The sequence below is a fragment of the Vidua macroura genome, chromosome 3 (genome assembly GCF_024509145.1).
Source record: "Vidua macroura isolate BioBank_ID:100142 chromosome 3, ASM2450914v1, whole genome shotgun sequence".
Taxonomy (NCBI): domain Eukaryota; kingdom Metazoa; phylum Chordata; class Aves; order Passeriformes; family Viduidae; genus Vidua; species Vidua macroura.
In genome coordinates, this window is record NC_071573.1 from 85,761,905 (window position 1) to 85,781,742 (window position 19,838).

At 44.4% G+C, this 19,838-nt stretch overlaps 1 protein-coding gene across 1 annotated transcript; it reads left to right on the forward strand.

Moving 5' to 3' along the window:
• The first annotated feature begins 909 nt into the window (after window positions 1–909).
• On the forward strand, window positions 910–19,719 carry B3GAT2 (beta-1,3-glucuronyltransferase 2). Its single transcript, XM_053973269.1, has 4 exons — window positions 910–1,546; window positions 12,658–12,802; window positions 19,149–19,297; window positions 19,377–19,719. Exons 1-4 carry the CDS (start codon window positions 1,007–1,009, stop codon window positions 19,461–19,463), a joined length of 921 nt encoding a protein of 306 aa, XP_053829244.1. The 5' UTR covers window positions 910–1,006; the 3' UTR covers window positions 19,464–19,719.
• Window positions 19,720–19,838: the final 119 nt, after the last annotated feature.

Below are 19,838 nucleotides of genomic sequence, written 5' to 3' on the forward strand. Positions count from 1 at the left end.
TGCATTTCATGTGTGTTGCAGCACCTGATGAATGCCTTTTCCTCAAAATAAAGACAGGCGGATTATTACGAAATTCTGATATACGTATGCTTTTTAAGAAGGAGCTCTCAATTCCATGTGACCTCCGGGGAAGCTGCACGCCCGAACAACGGGAGATGCGGTCAAGGGAGCGCGGGCGGTGCGGGGCGGGGGGCGACACCGACAGACGGGCACCGAGGGGAGCTGCGGCAAACCGCCGCCTTATTTACAACTTCTTACTTCGGCCGAGGTAGGAAAAAACCCCAAACCCAAACCGAAGCAGAAATGAAGCGAGCGGCTCTCCGCCGCTCCGAGGAGTAAGTACTCGAGCACGGACGCGTCCGCCTACCCCAGCCCTGCCCGTCGGCCGGCCGGCGCTGTCCGGGGAAGGTGTCCCGGCCGCCGGCCGATGCTGTCGCCCGCCGCGGAGAGAAGCAGCACCCCGTAGCCACGCGAGTCCCCGTCCCCGCCGGCCGGAGCCCGGCGCCGCCCCCGAGGACGCCGAGCGCGGAGCTCCCCGAGCCGGCAGCCGGAGCGGGGCGGGGCGGGAGCCCCCGCCCGCGGAGACCCTCCCTCCCGCCTCCCCGCCCGCCCTCCCCTCCACGCCCCCGCGCACCGCCAGAGCCGCCCGGGGAAGCAGAGGAGAAGGAGCGTCTCCCCAGAGCCCCCCGCCGAGCCCCGGTCCGGCGATGCCGAGGGTGAAGAGAGAGGAGGAAGAGGAGGAGGAAGGGCGGCCGCTCGCAGAATAGAGGAGCGGCGGGAGCGGGGCCGGCAGCTGCCCCGCCGGGCTGCCGCAGGCACCGCGGGGCTCCCCGACCCGCCCCGCCGGCGGCCCCCCGCGCCCGCGGGAGGGAGGGAGCGCCCGCCCCGGCCGCCGCCGCCGCCGCCGCCCGGGCGCCCCGCGGAGCAGCGCGGTGGGGCAGCCCCGCCGCGCCCGTCTATGGGGCGGCGCTGAGCGGCGGCGCGGCGGGAGGGCGCCGGGGGCAGCATGAAGTCCCTGCTCTTCAGCCGCTTCCTCCTGCTGCTGCCCTGGGTGCTCATCGTCATCATCGTGCTGGACATCGACAGCAGCCGGGCTCCGCTGCCCGCGCTGTCCCCCCGCGGCGGGGCCGAGGGCGGTAGCGGCGGGGCGCGGCCGCCCGCCCCGCGGCGGCGGCCCGAGGCCGCGCTGCCCACCATCTATGCCATCACGCCCACCTACAGCCGCCCGGTGCAGAAGGCCGAGCTCACCCGCCTGGCCAACACCTTCCGGCAGGTGTCGCGGCTCCACTGGATCCTGGTGGAGGACGCGGCGGCGCGCAGCGAGCTGGTGACCCGCTTCGTGGCGGGCGCCGGGCTGCCCTGCACGCACCTGCACGTCCCCACGCCGCGCCGCTACAAGCGCCCGGGGCTGCCCCGCGCCACCGAGCAGCGCAACGCCGGCCTGGCCTGGCTGCGGCAGCGGCACCAGCACCTGCCGCCCCCGCAGCCCGGGGTGCTCTTCTTCGCCGACGACGACAACACCTACAGCCTGGAGCTGTTCCAGGAGGTGCGTGCGGGACAGGGGGGCGCGCTCGGCCGCCACGCTCCACCGCTCCCCGCAGCCGCCCTCCGCGTCCCCATCCCCGCTCCCGGCCGCTCCCCGCCTCCCCTCTGGCTCCTGCCGTTCCCCCTCCTCAGGCTCCCGCGCGGGGCCGTTCCCCATCCCCGATTTGCGGCGAACTCGGTGTCCCTTATCCAAAAATTCCGGGCACGGGGGGAGTCAAGCCCGCTCGCCGCCTGGAGACCTTGCAGCGCCCGTCCCTCACCCGGCCTTCCCGGGGCTGCCTCTCTGTGACCACCGCTCTCTTGATTTTAAGTTTCTTGTCCATCCTCTTCATACTCCCCCAACTTTTTACTGCTGTTTTCTCACTTCGCTGCCGAGCGAGGCAAGTTTAAGGTTTATAAAAGGGATCCTGTGTTTTTTGTCAAAACTGGGTCGAAAAGTGCTCCTTGGTTTGTTATTTTCAGGCTGCATCCCTCTCCCTGTAGGGCAACTCGCATCAGGAGTCTCCATCCTTCACAGTTTTTTTTTTGCTTGGCGCTAATGAATTAAGCCAGAGCCGGCTTCTTCACTTGGAGCTGCCTTTCTGAAGCCTTTCGCTCTTAAAAGCAGCAAATCGCTTGTGTAACGACTGAACGCCCTTTCAGGAGTCTCTTTTGTGAAGGGACCTGTTTTTGTCTTCATTGCCTCCCCTTGGTGAAGGGCTTTTTTTTCATTTTGGTGGGAACTGGCAGGCGCTCGGGGCAGAGGATATCCAGCTTTCTTTCTGGCTTCCCCCTGGCAGGAAGGAGGGTGTTTAATAGGTGGACATAAAACAGTAGAAGAAAGATCATGTACATCTTCTGTGACAGCTAGGAGAGTAACCTTGGCAGAGAAATGAGGGACGTAAACAGGAAAGCAAGTTGGCAGCAGAGGACTTCAGACATGCTGCGGTGTGTGCGTTGTGCCGGGGACAGAGGTGTAGTCCGAGGTGAACACCCCTCCCCTGCCGCTGGCTGCCGAGCTGTGCCCCTCCTCGCGTGCTTTACAGTCACTGAGTTCAAGTGATACACAGAAATGTGAAGCACATGCAATTCCTTAGGGAAAGCTGGTTAGAAATGCTTAGGCTCGTTTGTGTTTAGGTTCATAATGCAGCCCTTTCCATTTCCAGTGTGTGGGCAGGTGCAGGCTCCCCATTCAACAGGGATACCCTACTTCTTTTGCCCACTTGGCATTCAGCATTGAAGCTGCTAATTTAAGGACCTTTGCCTAGAGGCTAAACCTTTGTTGCAATTGATTTTTTAAAAATTCTCATAGCTGTGCTCAGTACATTATAATGCAGAGTAATTTCACGTACTTTTCTTTGATGTTATGAGAGTGCTCACATGTATTTGTAGAAATAAGGTTAATTTGACTGAATCTTAGGGAGTCTGTTAATAGAAACAGAAAATACACTTTGGCACAATGAGTAATGTGGGACAGAAGATATTTGGTAAATACTTACTGTTTGTTTGGATTTGTTTGTTTGTTTGTTTGTTTTTTGTTGAGTACCAATGTTAGGGACAAGCTGAAGGAACAGTATTGGCTGGCATTTCTCTTGAGTGCTCCACAGCTATTGAAAAGGAGTCTGGCCATGTTTATTCTTTTAAAATTTCTATCATTATTCTACTAATTGCTGTGAATCATAGGTACAAAATAGAGGTACAAATTACCTCTCTATTTAGCTAGGAAATGCAGGAAAATGAAGGGATAAAACTGTCTGAAGGGTTAACCTTGAGAATTGCTAGCACAACAGGCAACCTGTGTTTCCTCTTGCTAACAAGGATTGTAACCTCCAGCATGAACCTGTAACCTCCAGCATGAACCTCTGCAACCCTAAGGCTTCCCTTTCCCCTGTGTTGAGCTGCTGGGAAAGAGCTGTTTGTTCTGAGCCTTGTGTTCACAGACAGACACACATGCATGAATGAGTTTTCCCTGAGAAATGGGGAGCTGGGAAAGCTCAGTTACAGGAGCAGAGGAGGAGCTTTTGCTTCAGTTGCCGCTGCGAGTTCCTGCGGGTGTTTTTTGGGGTCACTAAGGAGCTGCTGGCAGGGTCTCTGGGATGCACTGGTAGCAACACGGGGAATGCCTTGCAGACCTGGCAAAGTTAACAGAAGTCCATTGGCAGGCTTTGCCGACGGGATGCGCCTTTACGTGTGGGAGGTTACATTCAGAGGGAGCCAGGAGCCTGATTTTGCAGTCGAGGCACTGCTAGAGGGCTGGTTGCTTGTTGACTCAATAAAAGAAAATCCATGTATTCATGGATTCTGGCTTGACAACTTTGTGGTAAATCCTGATCTCCCCTTCAGGTATTGATTGATTTATGAACATAAATTATACTTGTCTTCTCCAAGCATGAAAACAACAGCTTCAGAATGCATTGTTTGCAGATGAAATCTGGTAGTAATTCCTCTTATGAAAATGGTGGTAACTATACCTGAGAGGGAATTTTTTCAGTTTGTTGCCCTGCCAGGAACAATTCTCCAGACCGGCAGCTGCTTTCCCTAAGGAGGTCTGATTAACTGTAGTCTCCTCACTAGGAGGGAGAAGTTTAAATGTAGGATGAGACAGGAGCTCTGAACTCTCATCCAAGCAGCATCGTGTGCTGGCTGTGTGACTTTCAGCAGGTGGCTGCCACGGGCACAGGGATGTGCAGCCCCCACGGTGCCAGCAGCACCGCGTGCAGGCAGGTGCCTACATTGAACATTTGCTGCTTTATGAGATAGCAGGTCTGGCCTCTCTGTGATGCTTGCTGCTGAGTCAAAGCTGGTTCCAGGGGCAGCAGTGGGGCCTCGGGGAGATGGGAACCAAGGTTGGTTAGGACTGTAAAGCCAGCATGAGAGGAACATTTGCGTTAGGGAAATGTTTTGCTCAGAGGTCAAACAAGCAGGACTGCGGAGCAGAAGGCGAGCAAGGGAACTGCACGTCGTGAAGGATTGGGTTTAAGGAAGGTCTTTTGCTGTGGGTTTCCCTGGTGTCCTTACAGGAGATGGAGCCTTTTAACAAAGAAAGATCAGCAAAGGCTTTCCTGTGAGCTGTAGTGTATAAACCACGAGGCCATGATCAAAAAGGAGCATGCTTTGACATGGAATGCCATGGGATACTTCTGAGAGCTTTTGATGAAGAAATTCTAATCTCTGTCCAAAGTACTTCTGCCTGGTGCTTATAGGAATGAGTACTTTATATCTGATGTGGAGCGTGCTGGGCCCAGTAGACCTAGGCTGAGTGTGTTTCATGGAAATCAGGAAAAAAAAACCCAGCTTACAGTAGCCTGGAAAATGTCACCTTCTGTAGTAAATCTGGAACCCTTGACTGCTGTTTATCTTTTTTCCTAAGACCTACAATGGCATGTGGGTGGATAGGTCAGTTTTTGACTGGTGAAACAATGTCCTCAAAGTCAAACTGGGCAGGCTCTAAACAGTTTTAATTGTCCCCTGTAGAATAAGGTGGAAAGCCTGGTTTGTCTTTCTGCTACTACAGCATTGGCTCTGTTTAGCATTTTGTTAGGAAAGGTTCATCTTCCATGGAAAGGCTGCAAAGAAGGAACCAACCTGTCCAGTGATTGTGAAATTCTTTAGAGTACTAAATGAGGCCTCAGCAATGACGAAGAAATATTTCCAGGAGTAGAGGTGTGGCTTTTAAGTTATTCCCAACTCTTTCTGCTTGAGAGTGTAGTGGTGGTCAGGTGAAAAATCATGCTTTTACTTTAATGCCTGTGGTCTGGCATATTGTGTTTTGTCATTTATTATTTTGGGGTCGAGACCTCAGAAATAATTTATGTATTTTCTGTTCCAGTATGATCTGTTCATCTGGAGGTGTCCGTGTGCATCTCTCCATCAAAAACAAGTCTGCTTTCAAAAAATACCTGTTATGTTAAAAGTCAGCCTGCATTCATAAAAAAGCCACTGAGAGGCCTGGAATTCCACCTATTGTATTTAAAATGTTTTACAAATGTTTCCACATGACTCACCATAGCTTCTATTTTTTACCACACACTGTTCATTTTGGAGTGATTCTTATAGTTTCTGGTGCATTTGTGCTTCATCTTATTCCTGAATGCAAGTTACTGCAATATTGTGACTGATGCCTAGCAACTGCTGATTTCACATTTTAAACTTCCAGAGGGAAAAAACCTTAGATAATACTGGCATTCCACCTTCACAGAGAGATTTTAAAAACAGGATTAACCTAAGCACTGGAAACTGAAGATAGACAGCTAAGTTCCACTTCCCTTAACTCTTCACAGAATTCCTGTGTTTCTCTGTCTCAGGAATTTTCTCTGCTCTTTCCATATGTTGAGTAGCTGGCTAAAGGCCATCACTTGCATGGTCCATGTTTGGATATGTGTGCAAATTGGAGGAATTAGTGTTGGAAATCCACTCTGCTGTTGATTGTGCAGACTGCCCTGAAAACTTCGAAGGTGAGGGGTGAGCAGCATGAGGAGAAAAGGTCTTCAGTATCTGTCTGAAAGTGAGCTTGCTGCTTTCAAAAACACACTGAGTTTTAGACATTCCTGTCTAGGTTATTTCTGCCACTTTTGCTTGTGTTTTGTTCAGACACCTAAGCTGAGATATATTTGAAATGAAGATGCTCATATCTAAAACCATGTTCCCTCTCCCTGCCACCCTCAGGCTTCTGGTCATCAATGTCCAGAATTTCATAGCAATGTTTGCTGGGTGCCCAGAGCATGCAAGTGTGGCACATTCCACTGCCTTGTCTGAGTGCAAGGAGAGGATTTGCAGACTGGGTCTCCTTAGAGATATCCACACTCTAAGGTGTGATGTGGATACAGCCTTGCAGCATGGAATTCAGAGTAGATCACAGCCCTAATTGTTATTTCTAAGGGGTAAAGAAACCCAACCCAAACTTGAGCAGCTTAGCAGTTAGTCCTATTGCCCACTGAATTGTGGACCAGAATTCAATTTGCTGTAGCTGTTTCCTGCACAAGAGTGCCCTAATATGATGGTAGAGTTGAAGCTGGAAAGGAGGTATGAGAGGACAGATCTCATCCTGCTCTCCCTAAGCTCAGGTAGTCTTTACAGATAGCTCAAGATTCAAAGAGCTATAGAATCAGACCGAAAGAATTTTCTTGTGTCCCTGCCCTTCCCTCTCAAAAGGTATATATGAAGGTGGAAGATATTCTAATGGCTTTTAACAGCCATTTTAGTAGCCTAAAAAAAGAATTCCTTGTTTATTAAAAATAGAAGAGAAATACTTGCAGGCATTGCATGTCACACAGGCTTCAGTTTTCCCGTGATCATCTTTGTAAAATATTTTGAGGGGAACTCAAAAAAATGCATTGTAGAAAAGGTGAATATTTACTATTTATTCCAGCTTTGACTAGGGAAGTGTTAGTGTTCCTTCAATAACACTTACATAACTGTCCTAATTTTTATACACTGTATTACACTAACTTCTGTGTATTTTTTACTGCATATATTTATGCAAAATATTTAAAAGTAGTATAAGTGAATCTCTTTATCTTTGAAAACATGAAAATCTGTTGTTGTATCTCTTGGAGCTGGTTGGAAAAATCAGATTATTATAATAATCTTAAAAATAACATTCAGTAGTCTAGACAGAATTAAATATTAGCTGGCAGTCATTAGTTATTTTCTTCAGAAGAAAAAGTGATCCAAATATGAGTTAGCAGTGCATTAAATACCTTTCTAGTATATAAATGATTTAGAAGTACATGACAGATTTTAAATGCACACTGACATTTTTCTTCCACGTAGACATGTAATACCTATGCTAAAGAGGCTGGATTAGAAAAGACTGGCAGAGAATTAAATAGCTTAAAAATGAGAGGAAACAGTGACCAAAAAAGGGGGGGAAAAAAAGGCTATTTGAAACAGGTTTTTGCTTGGTTACAAAGTACCAAGGACTCTCTGTTTCTGCACTGGCAGCAGCAGTTTTACCTGTGAAACTGATACTGTTACTGTGAAATTAATTACACCGGGTCAGCTGCTCTTCAGAGGTACAGTGAACACAACCCAGTAGAATGATAGGGAGTAGAATGAGGCAACCCGTAAATAGAAGGGCCCAGAAGTAAAATGAGTAGCAAATGTTTTGGAAGTTGTCCCAGTCCACAGAAATTGGCTGCTAACTGCTTCAGTTAAATTTGGTAGTTTTCTTCTGCAGGGAAGCAATATTGACATTTGTGCCCAAGGATGCTGGTATAATTTAGAAACATTAGTCATGTACCTTATATATAAAATGTTGCTGAAGAAAAGGGAGAATTAATCTATCCTCCCTCTGCAATGTAGATTGTGTACAAATCAGCAGAGGAGGTTTAGAGCAGATGCTTGGAAAGAAAGTTTTCTAGCAGGGAGAATGGTGAAGCAGAGCACCTGTGAGACCTGCAGAAGAAGCTACATCAAGGAATGACAATTTTTGGATTTGTAGATCCCTTCTACAAATGTTCCCATGGACAATACACTTCACAGTCAAATTTGCCAACAACAAACTTGCCTTTTGAAGTTCCTAACCCCTTAGCATCCCAGTCCCTGGACCACAAAAGCCACTGACACAGGTTTTCTATGCCTTAGTACCTCCTTTGAAATGATGGTAAGCGGGGGGCAGGAGCTCAGCCCAAAGCCTCAGTAAACAGCCACAGCATCAGGCTGAGCTCTCTGGCTGAGCCACAGTGCTCTCTTGTAAGTTTTGTTGAAGCAGAATTTGGCTTTAAATGGCCTGTGAGTAATGCAGAGAACTGTGTGAGAACTGACAGGGAACCTGACTGTGCTTATGCTTTAACCCATAAAATTTTGTCCTAAGGAACTGTCGTAGTGAAGGAGATCTAGATCCTGTCTTTGGTAGTAATAAATCAGAATTTTGCATATAAATCTGCTGGAGTGTCAGTGGGATGGGCAGGGGTGTGGGGTAGGATGGTGAACATGGATGTGAATCTGTAGCCTGAGCAGGACAGATCAGAAATCACACAGGGGTTGAAATGACAGGGACAAAAAGCTTACGAGGTGTGGCAGCAGGTTTGCCCTTGCAGAGGGCTTTGAATCTGTACACATTGACATCATGCTGCAAAAACAGCAGGATGGTTGTTCCAGTCTGGAAGCCTTTTCACTGTAGGAAGTACAGCCATGCTTCCTTTTCTCTGTCATTTGCCTTCATTCCCTCTGGGCTTTTATATTTTGTTACTGGCTTGGTATCTTCCCTATCCATCAGTCCAGTGCATCCCATTAAGCAGCTTTTCTTGATTGACTAATGAGATGCTAAATTTAGCAATGCTTTTCTCACTGTCTTTTATTGCTCAGCTCCATTTCCTCCATTTCATTTGCTATTCTTCAGTGATTACTCTGTTGTTACTGTACTTATTGCTGTATACCCATCACCTCACTGGCATTTCTTCAGTCAGTTGTTACTCATCTCTCCTGTCATTTCCTTGCCCACTCCTTCCCAGTTCTCCTCCCCCTCCTATTTCATTCAGGTTTGCTCTGCCATCTTCCCCACCCAGTACATCACTCTCCTCCTATGCCCAAGACCCCCTTTCAAATGGTAAACAGAGGACAAAAGCATTTCTACCTAAAGAGAGCTGTCAAGCCAGGCAGGATGAATCCTGCTGGTGGGGTCCTATCTCTGCTTGTTAACTGCAGACATCTTAACTAGGACAGGGCAGATGCTTGACTTGCAGAGAGTGAAGTGTAAGTAAGATGAATACCATTCATGTAAGCTACCAGGACTTTAAATGCTGAGTGTTAACACAGCTTGTGCTACCGTTGTCATTACAATGACAAATAGAAAAGTCATTTAGGAAGCTGTTTTTGGCAGTTGTTTAACCCACGGCTCTAAAGCTATTCAGATTTAACACATTTTTGAATCACTTTTTTGTGTCCCAATGATTAGCAGCATAAAATTCCAGGTGCAAGCTGGCCTTTTAATCCAAATAATAGCTTTTTCCCCATCATACAAAAATACAGCCTTCACATATCAGTATGTTAACTGCAGTAATGCTACTCTCAGAAGATTAAAAGAAATATTCCTACTTTCATCTGCCTAGCATATCCCAAGGCTGTGAGGTATTTCAGAATTAGCATAAATACTGGTCTAGATGTGCTAGTTCAGCTTTTACTTAAAGGAATTGCTGTATTCTTGACACCTGCTTATTTCATTCTTCAAAAATGTAACCTGTAAGAATAAAGTCACCCAAGGACAGAAGCAGGAGCTCTGTAAGGGGTTACTTGCATCTGACATGTGGTGGCTTTACGGACATAACTCATAGACACTGAGATTGACCCACAATTATGAGTTTAAAACTTCTTGGGTCATTTACATGCTGGTTTTACGAGGTCAGTGAAATACTTTTCATTGACAAGGCTTTCCAAAACACTGTGTATTGTAAAGTATTAATGTAAATCTATCTTGTTCTGCCAGCATAGATGCTGAGGCCACTATTGACCCAGTTCAGAAGTCCTGTGTAACCTGGCTCGTTTTGTAGGAGAGCTCCCAAACTTTTACTGTGCACACAAGGCAGTGCATGGGTGCACTGTGCTCTGGCCACTCTCTTGCAGTCAGAGTATGCCTGCCCTTGTCTTGTGGCATTTTGAGTTTAGGTACAGACAGTTGGCACAGGATGGCCAAAGTACTGCAATTCTGAACACTAATAATTTGTTCAGGTATCCACACCCTCCAGGAAGTATTAATGGCACCATGTGTGTTTATCTTGTGGTATTTACTGGTGTAGCATAGTTAGGTGAATGTAGCTTGATGGTGCTGTGTAGATATGCCCAGGAGGATGATTCTCTGTGTCCACGTTTGGATGTTAATGTAAACATGCTGTTAGCAAAATAAGCAAAAAAGATGTGTCATTAAAACCAGAGCTAAAAGATCTTCATGAGAAGGTTTGGCCGATGTCCATACCCAAATAGCCAATTGCTAACTTTGCATTTACTACACGGAGGAGTGGGAGAGATCGGAAAGTTAAGCAGGGAGAACAGTTGCAGGTAAATACATTTATCAATAACCTTAGAAAGATTCATGGCAGCCTCTCACTGGCAATTAACCAGGCAATGGCTTGGAGAGAATCCTTATCACAAGAATTCCCTATATTGCCAGCTGAATACATACTCTGCTCTTATGCACTATGGGCTGCTGCTACTGAGTGAAATGTTCTAGCTTGCTGCAACAGTTACTAGGGTGGAAGAGAGGAATTTTTGATAAACAAATCTGAAGATACACAAATAATCAGAGGGAGAGAAGGTGCATGTCTTTCTTCTGTGTGTGCCTACATTTTTGTGGATTTTTAAATATGTATTTTATACTTTATGTGAAAGTTCTAAGAATCTGCTAATGTTTCTAGCTTAGAAATGTGAATCACGCTGACGTGATGTCTTTGTTTTTTCCTGGTGTGACTCCTGCAAGTCTTGATAATATGCATGATAAATCTTTCACCTTGGCAGAGAGAGAGGGAAGTGTTTAATATTTAACCAAGGTTGTCTTTTATTTCAGCATCCATCAATAGGGGACTGCGGTTACAAATATGTAAAACTGTGTTTGTTTTTGCTGAGAAGAGTGCTTGGAAGGAAAAAGGGATAACCTTTCCCCAAGGAATAAGTTTCAATTACAACAAAAGATGAGACTGTTTTTAGAATAGATCAAATTAAGCCCACATTACACTGAAATAGTTTAATACTTGTTTAAATAGAACCATATTTAAAGCACAGTAGTTAAAACAGTGGCTTTTGAACCAGTGTGGTTAAGTTGTGCAAGTTGCTGTGTCAGTGCACTCGCTTGCTCCAGTTCTCACGCCAGACAGTCTGATTTTCCCATGGGGAGCAGTGTGTCAAGGTTTGTGTCATATTATCTCCTGTTTACTGGGGAAAATGGACCACTGAACCAGTTATCTGAAGTCACTGAATCAGACTCATAATCTTTACGGTTAGAAAATACCTCCAAGATCGAGTCCAGTCTCATCAATTCAACCATAGCACTAAGTGCCATATCCACTTTATTGAACACTTCCAGGGATGGTCACTTCATCACTTCTCTGGGCAGCCCATTCCAGTGCCTGACAACACTTTCAGTGAAGTATTTTTCCCTGATGGCAATGTGAACCTTCTCTGGCACAGCATGAGGCAGTTTCCTAATGGTACCTGGGAGAAGAGGCTGACACCCACCTGGCTCCACCCCACTTTCAGACAGTTGTAATGTGATAAGGTCCCCCTGAGCCTGCTTTCCTCCAGGCTGAGCACCCCTGGCTCCCTCAGCTGCTCCTTAGAGGACTCACTTTCTAGACCCTTCCCCAGTTTTGCTGCCCTTCTCTGGACATGCCTCTGCACTTCAGTGCCCTTCTTGAAGTGGCTCCCAGTCATGGATACTTCTTGCTACAGTCATTTTTTTCATACCTATGGCTTCTTCTATGCTAGATAGGGATCACACTTCCAGTTTTGCATTTAGTTAATTTACATCACTGGGAAAAACTGCTGCTGGTGATAATAAGCATCCTGCCTGGCCTGCTTTTTGTCCTTCTCAGAAATTTAGCAGAGGTTTTAAAGGGAAAATACAGAAGTTAAAAAGACTTAGGCTTAGCAATCTTTTTTCATGAATCCTTAATAGATCTGAGCTGCATCTCAGGTCTGCTGCAGGTTGGAAGGAGTTGTGTGTCATAATTTCCTCTATTCAATGCATTTTTAACAAGTCCCAAACTAATTGTACTTGTCCTAGTGAAGTGTGTATTAATCATTATTATTGTATTTTTCTCTCACTGGGTTTCTATATTATCTCAGCTTCTACAGCTATAAGCCCACTGCCAGAATACTGCAGTCTTGCAGATAAAAAAGATCTACTATGCCTTTGAAAACCCAAACAAACAAGAACAAAACTCCCTGTTTTTTCACAGCTTTAAAAACTCTTGGTATAAAAGATAACATGAATAGGGTGTTTAAAGTAGAACTGAGATGCCTATGGACTACAGAGCCGGAGATTTCACAGAAAATGAGTGGGCACACACAGCTCTTGGGCCGCAGTCTGTAAGCTAGAATTGCTTTTGAATTCCTAGCCTTGATGATTGGTGTGGGTTTGCAGCAGCACTCAGGAGAGCCCGCTGGGAGCGCCGGCAGTGACGCTGTGCCTGCCTCTTGCAGATGCGGACGACGCGCAAGGTGTCCGTGTGGCCCGTGGGGCTGGTGGGAGGCCGGCGCTACGAGCGCCCGGTCGTGGAGAACGGCAAAGTCGTCGGCTGGTACACGGGCTGGAGAGCTGACAGGCCCTTTGCTATTGACATGGCAGGTGAGGCTCACTTGATGTTTCCATTTCTCAATTTAAGCAGCTTCTTAAACATCCGAAGTGCTGGCAGAGTGTGCAGCCCTTTGGCCCTAACTATCCTGGAAGTCTAAGCTTGTACATCTTGTCTAATTAATTTGCTGCTTGGTGGTATCTGAACTTACTTTGTTTTTATTTTTATGTGGCAACTTGGCTTTTATGTTGTGTGAATTGTCTATCTGAAACAAGTTAATTGTAAATTAATTCATCCTAGCAATTCTTGCAAGGAGTCCCTGCCTGTCATTTTGTCATCAGTCTAAACCAGGCAACATAAATGCAGACCTTCTTAGACCTCATGTTGTAAAATGCTACTTTATCATGAAATTATTCATGTTGCATTGGTTATTTGGAATGACAGTGATAACTGTAGATGGATATAGTTTGAAACACTGGGCTTAGAGGAAAAATCACTGACAGCTGTTGCCTGGTAGATGAAGGCAGAAAAGCTTCAAAATGAATATAATCAATCTTCTGCAGTGAAGTTTGCACACCACACAGCTCTGTCTTGCTGACAGTCCATGCTTAGACAATCTTTTGTATACATTCACAACTGCCACATGAATCACCACTGTGCACAGGTCCAATTTCTGATAGAGCAGAAGCTGGTTTCCCAGCAAATGATACGGTATTTGCCCTTAGACATCTTCTGTACTCAGGAGAGAAAAGTAGGAATACAAGGGCAAGAATAGGGTAGAAATAGCCACCTTTTTTAATCCTGATAACCCTATGTTTTGAGAGAGGGAAATTATTGATAAAAGTATGTACAGTATTTACAGTCCAAGTAGTTAAAGAGTAAATAAAGGAGGACTAATGGTTGTTATCACCTCAAAGACAAAAAGGTTATCAGGTGAATTTTTCTGCACTGTAGAGGCATTTCACATCAATACTACAACCTGGCATAAAAATAAGTATTTGGGTGTTCACATAAAGGCATTCCTCAGGGGTGAAGCAGGTATTCAATGCCCAAAACCATGCAGTGTGTCAGGGACTGCAGCTGTGCAGTTGAACAGACCCTGTGGATTTACAGATACATATTGATACTGGACTCTAGAAGGTATTACTGATGGCATTATAAAGGTGAGAGTGTGGTCCATAATTCATCAGCAACAGGCAGAAAGCCATTACACAACATGGGCCAAGGGACTCTAAGTTAGACATGAAGGTTTACATGGAAAGTTCTGAAGTTGTTTACCTTGCAGATGCTGGCTAAATCACTGGCATCAGGGAACAGCAGGTCCATTAGGAGCATTCCCTGCTTGTGCTTTGACCAAAGTCATGTCAGGGAGGGTCATATGGACAAACCCCCCCCCAAACTTACAGGAAGTTACTGCACAACCACAAACAAACAGTTACTATTTTGCAAGAGAACTTGTACTTAGTCTTCAAAAAATACTGAAGAAATTGAATTTAATTTTTCATTTCAGCAAGGAAAGAAATGGATGCAGTGTAGACTGCTAAAAAAATGATGTGAAATTTGCATCTTCATTCCCCTCAGGAATAGTGTGTCAGGCATGAACAGAACTGCAAATCCAGAACTCCACAGGTGTCTGAGCAGGTGCAGGGTACAGGATGTGTGTCAACCTGCAGTTTCCTACCCTCACCCTTCCCTCCTGACTTCCCAACACACCTCCAGGGACTTGCTACCAAACCTAAGTCCATGCTGTAGTCCACTGTTGGCATTTTTCCATACACAAGCAACTTAGGTTATACTGAATGCTGCACATAAGGAACATCAAGGATCTCTTTTAAAAATATTGCCATGCAAACAGGATAGGTGCATACAGTAATGCTGATATGGAGATATGTCAGCTGTCTACAGTTAATGTTCTGTGCTCATGTCCCAGTGCACTGGTAAGGAGGCTCCCTTTGGTTTAGTGAAAGATCTTTCACAGTGATTATCACAAGAATTTGATCATGACACTGAGTAGGAACAGAGTGATGGCTTAAAAGGTTTGGGATCACCAATTTAACTTGTGGCTGCTCAGAGAAGCACATCCTTGACTTTTAAGCACATAAAATTCTTATTCTAGACAGCAAAATACAAGGCCAAATTCAGGTCCTGCTGATTTCATTGGGCTCAGCTCAATGACCCTAATTGGCCAACCTCCCCAGATTCTTTGAAACACACTTGCTCATGGCAATCACATTAGGTCAGTTCATTAAACATTGGTTATTTATTTTGAGAAATTTGTGGCTGATACTACTAATCTCCAATGCTAAACTGGATTCAGAAAGCAAAATAGTAATTTCCTGTGCTGCTTCTTTCCTGGCAACCAACACACCATATGAATTAGTTCTGGTATTTCCAAAGTTCTGCTTCAGTTTTCAATCAAGGTGGGTTCTAGAGTTTGACACAGACTTGCTTACCCTCAGGGAAGAAAAGTGAGAGAGAAGGTAGAAAGCAAAAACTGTGGAAAAAACTTATTTAGTATGGATCTGATTCCAAGTCTTCTGTATTAAATGTTGTTTTACTTCTGGCCTGTTCCTAGTGCCAGATTTTGGATCACTCAAGGAAATAAGTTAGATTGTGATTCTCCTAATGTGAAGGTTGTTCAAGAAGGCAGATGCTTGCTTTGCATTAGCATTTCAGGAGCTACTTCAGTCACAGAGATTAATATGTGACTGTAAATCACTGGGCCAACAGATTTTGGACTCTGGGTCCAGAGCTCAGCCACTGTGTCCTAGGCATCTCTGCTAGGGCCTGAGCAACCACCTTTATTATTGTATTTTCTTAAAATTTTGTTATAGTCATGAGATCTTCAGTACATCTCATATTTCTTAGGGTTCCCTGAGCAAAATGCCAGACTATTCACAGCACTGCAAAACATGGCATATTTTAACTGAATCTGAAAGAGTCACTTGCTGGAAGTCACAAACAAAAAAAATTTAAGTGGTATGGCAGCCAAAACCAAAGCAAAACCAAAACACCAACCTCCCCTCCCATCCAAGGATAAATACTGTTTTAAACACTGAGTTTATAATCAAGTGCCTTTTTCATGGTGAATTAATGCCAGCAGATCCATTTGTTCCTAACTACAAAACCTCCTGGTTAGACATCTCTGCCTTATTGCAACCCAAAAAGTACACCAGAGGGAGAACAGAACTTGAAAGCCATAAAGTCCAAGCCAAAGGTGGGATCTTGATCTATGAGGAAACCAGAACATCTGTTCCAACGTCAGCACAGAGCATTAGCATTTATACACTCCAAAAATGATAAACACTCAAGTTTCTAGCTTGCCTTCAGCTACTATCCTGTCTAGAACATCCAGGAAGCAATGGCATTAACCATGGCAATAAAATCTTTAAACCCTGGCCCAAGTTTAACTGGATGAAGAAAAATAGTTCTGCCTTTTAACAGAAGCCATTGGTCTAACACAAGTCAAGGTGTGAATAAACAGAAACAGCTTACATTCAAAGAAGAACAGATGTATTACCTGCCATGTCTCCCAGGTATCTTGTCCTCCAACAAATTAATTCCAATCTAGGTGGCTCTTCAGCCAATTAGATTTAATTTATAACCTTGCATTAAACACCAAAAAACCCCTGAAACACCTCTTCACACTCCAGCTATGAAATTGTCTTGCGGCATTTCATGTGAAGTTAAGCCCAGTATGACCTTGTAGGAAAAATGACTTAAGTAAAATAACTGTATGCATGTAAGCACTGTTCAATTATGCTACACTGGAGACAGTAATCCCAGATAAATCCCTGTTTAGTGATAGAATTCAAAACAACAGTGTCTTTTCATCTATTAGCACAGGATCATTATCTACTGAGAGAAATAATTAGTGCCAGTCTGGTCAAAACTTGAGCTGTCTCTTCTATTTCTGGCATCAATATGATACATCTGATAAAGTCAACTTAAAGTTGTCACTAGAAAGTGGTTTTCTCTCAAATCCATCTTACAAAATGTCATACATGTGAAAATAAAGCCATTATAAAGCAGGGCTGAAGAACTAGAGAGCCAAGAGATAAGTCTCCTTGAATTATTTTGTCTCTTTAAGTTGCTGCTTTATTGGATTCTTTTAACAAAAAAAAGACTGCATGGACCATGACCAAGGAAACAAACCTTAGGCCAGTCAGTGCACAGTAGCCCACGTTCTTGCCACCTTCAACACTCAGTTTATAATTTAACTTTTACTTGATGGCACCAATAGTTTTCACAGCACCCTCAAATGACAATTTGCAGTAGCATGGTACCAAGGGCACATGTCACATGCAAGGGCCATGGCCCACTTGAACATCTGTGTGTAGGAGAAATCCACCCTCAGAACTCAGTGCAATTTTCTCAACAGAGGAGCAAGCCTTGCAACAAGAGAAATTATTGTATGGCTAAGTATAGGCTATGGGTCAGGGAGCCACACTGACACCGCAAAGATAAACAGCAGAAAATCTGCATTTCTTCTGCTTAGAGGGAGATTATTTCTGTGCACTAAAATCTGGGACACTAATTTTGATGTTTACTTCATTTTCTTTATGCATGGGCAGCTTGAATCTTAAATATATTTAAAAAGAAAGAGCAGCTCACACAGCTGATCAGGGTTCCAAAAATGCCTTCCCATGCAAAAGAACTTTTTTTTTTGTGCCCAAAATTATTAAAGCCCAGTTGCATTCAAAATTTATAGTTTGTTTTATGTGAGGAAAAAAGGCCAACAAAACCTAACCAAAAGCACTAAACTGAAGCAGACTGTTTTGTTCATCAGTACTAATTCCCCAGGCCCCTTTGAAGGTGCAGCAAGCTGACTGTACATACTGTCTGTAGCTGAGGGAGTTTAAACTCTCACCCTCAGCTCTTCCCAAATGATTACATTTGGTTACCAAGAGCACTGAGATAGAGCCCACCTTGTGCTCCATCATGGCCAGGCTACAAGGAATGAGAAGAAAGTCTGCACTGCAGTGGGTAAGCCCTGTCCATGCAGACACCTATTCTCTACCTCAGGCAGGACAGGGTGTATAAAGCTACATCAAAGATTTAATGTATAAATGTTTTCTGTGTCCATCAGTGAACTGGGACCTGTTCACATCCAACCCATAGACTTCATCAGGGTCCAAATCCTTATTGAAAACAAACAAACTTCCTGGTGTCTTCCTTTGCTTCCTACAAGCAAGACCATGATAAAGTGGTTTCAGTGTGCCTTTCTTTACATGTGATGTAGTAATTACTTCTTTATATTTTCCTCTTCAAAAGGCTCCCGTAAAAGTCTCAGATACTTTCAAGGAAAATACAGCAGCAAGACATTTCTACTAAAAAGGGCTCACAATTACATTAAGTTACAGAAAGTTATGCTAAATTTTAAACTGATAATTTTTTAATACTGGCTTTAGAATTAAATGTTCTTGGAGTTTTCCAGAACTGATGTCAAAACTGTTACTACATGTGTCATAAAGGGACAGCTGGAACCACTCTGACCTGATGAAGAAAGGATTTCTTTGGTAGACTTGGCAATCAGACAAAAGGAGTTACAAATGTAATTTTTCTTTACAAGTCTATCAGTCGAGTTTTTGAGTCATAGTTAAAGAAGCACACATATGACTGAGCATTGCTGAAGGAAAACAGGAGAGTTCTATAAATAATGGCAAATCAGAGATTCATGGTAGCTTCTTCAGAGAGGGTGAGTTTGTTCAAACCAGTGATTTCTCAGTTTGCAGTCTTCCTTCAAGGAACCTGTTGCATGTTAGTAGAGAAAGCATTGCAGAGAGGTCTGTACACTGAATAAATCCTTTAAGCCATGCTGTGGCCAGGCTCAGACCAGCTGAGACTGCCTGGCAGACCACTGCTGCTGAAAGTCATTCCCAAGGCAGAGCATTAGTATGACTTGTCTTTCCTCAACAAGGCTGTTAAAAGTCTACAGGCTAAAGCTATCTAAATATCACAGTTGTAACATATTTTAACCTTTTTTCCTGACTCTCACCTTGAAGTGTAGAATGGTTTGTACAGTATGAATTTCATATATTTTATTTTACTTATAATTGAGTTTTATTTCTTAATTAAAAGTAGAAAGGAAAAATAACCCAAGATTTTAGCAATACCTGACTTTCAGGCAAAAGAACATATATTACCTACATGATGGGAAATTAAGATTTAACAGGTTGAAAATATGGTGCAATTAAAAAAAATCTGATCATATCTTAAGGGCACACCAAAACAAAACAATACAATGTAGGATGTACAAACCTACACACACAATCAGATTTACACATTTTTAAAAAGAGCATGGGAGCATGGGAGATTTCTAGACATAAGTATAACTGCACAAAAATGTAAGGCTTAAAGGTTTTTCTCAACCTTTTTCCCTGTCTCCCTCTCTCAAAGGATTTGCTGTGAGTCTTCAAGTGATCCTGTCGCATCCCAAAGCCGTATTCAAGCGTCGTGGTTCTCAACCAGGAATGCAAGAATCTGATTTTCTGAAACAGATAACAACAGTGGAGGAACTGGAGCCAAAAGCAAACAACTGCACAAAGGTACCGATTGCTAGACTTTGTGAAAAGCTGTTGTGTCATCTCTGCAGATGACTTTACTGACACACATGGTATTTCCTAGGTTCTTGTATGGCACACCCGAACAGAGAAAGTGAATCTAGCCAACGAGCCAAAGCACCACCTGGACACAGTCAGCATTGAGGTATGACCGGGGAACAGTCCCATGGCAAGGGCGGGACAATGGACGCACCAGCGCGTGTTCCAGTTCGGACAGCTAAAATCATCTGCTTCTGCCTGAGACCTCACAGACTTCTGTGGAAACAAAAGGAAGCTTTCAGAGACTCTAGTAAGCAAATCAAGTGGGTGTGCTTTGTTCTAACTTGTCTGCATGCATTTCTGAACTCTCAGCTTAATAAACTGACACTTACCTTTGCTTTAATGCTGTTTCCACATAGATAAACATGGCTGCAATGGAGTATTTTAAAAATCATTATTTATGTATATACTTTTTATATTTATCCAGCTTAATGGTGTAATTATAAAATGATTTTAACTCACGAACTGTTGGTCTAAATATCTGTAC

What these genes read in the sequence shown, in the direction of transcription:
- B3GAT2 (XM_053973269.1), top strand. Translation starts at nt 1,007, where the DNA reads ATGAAGTCCCTGCTCTTCAGCCGCTTCCTCCTGCTGCTGCCCTGGGTG. An exon ending in GCCTGGAGCTGTTCCAGGAG is followed by an intron (nt 1,547 to 12,657) that starts GTGCGTGCGGGA and finishes TGCCTCTTGCAG; the next exon opens with ATGCGGACGACGCGCAAGGT. An exon ending in CTTTGCTATTGACATGGCAG is followed by an intron (nt 12,803 to 19,148) that starts GTGAGGCTCACT and finishes CCTCTCTCAAAG; the next exon opens with GATTTGCTGTGAGTCTTCAA.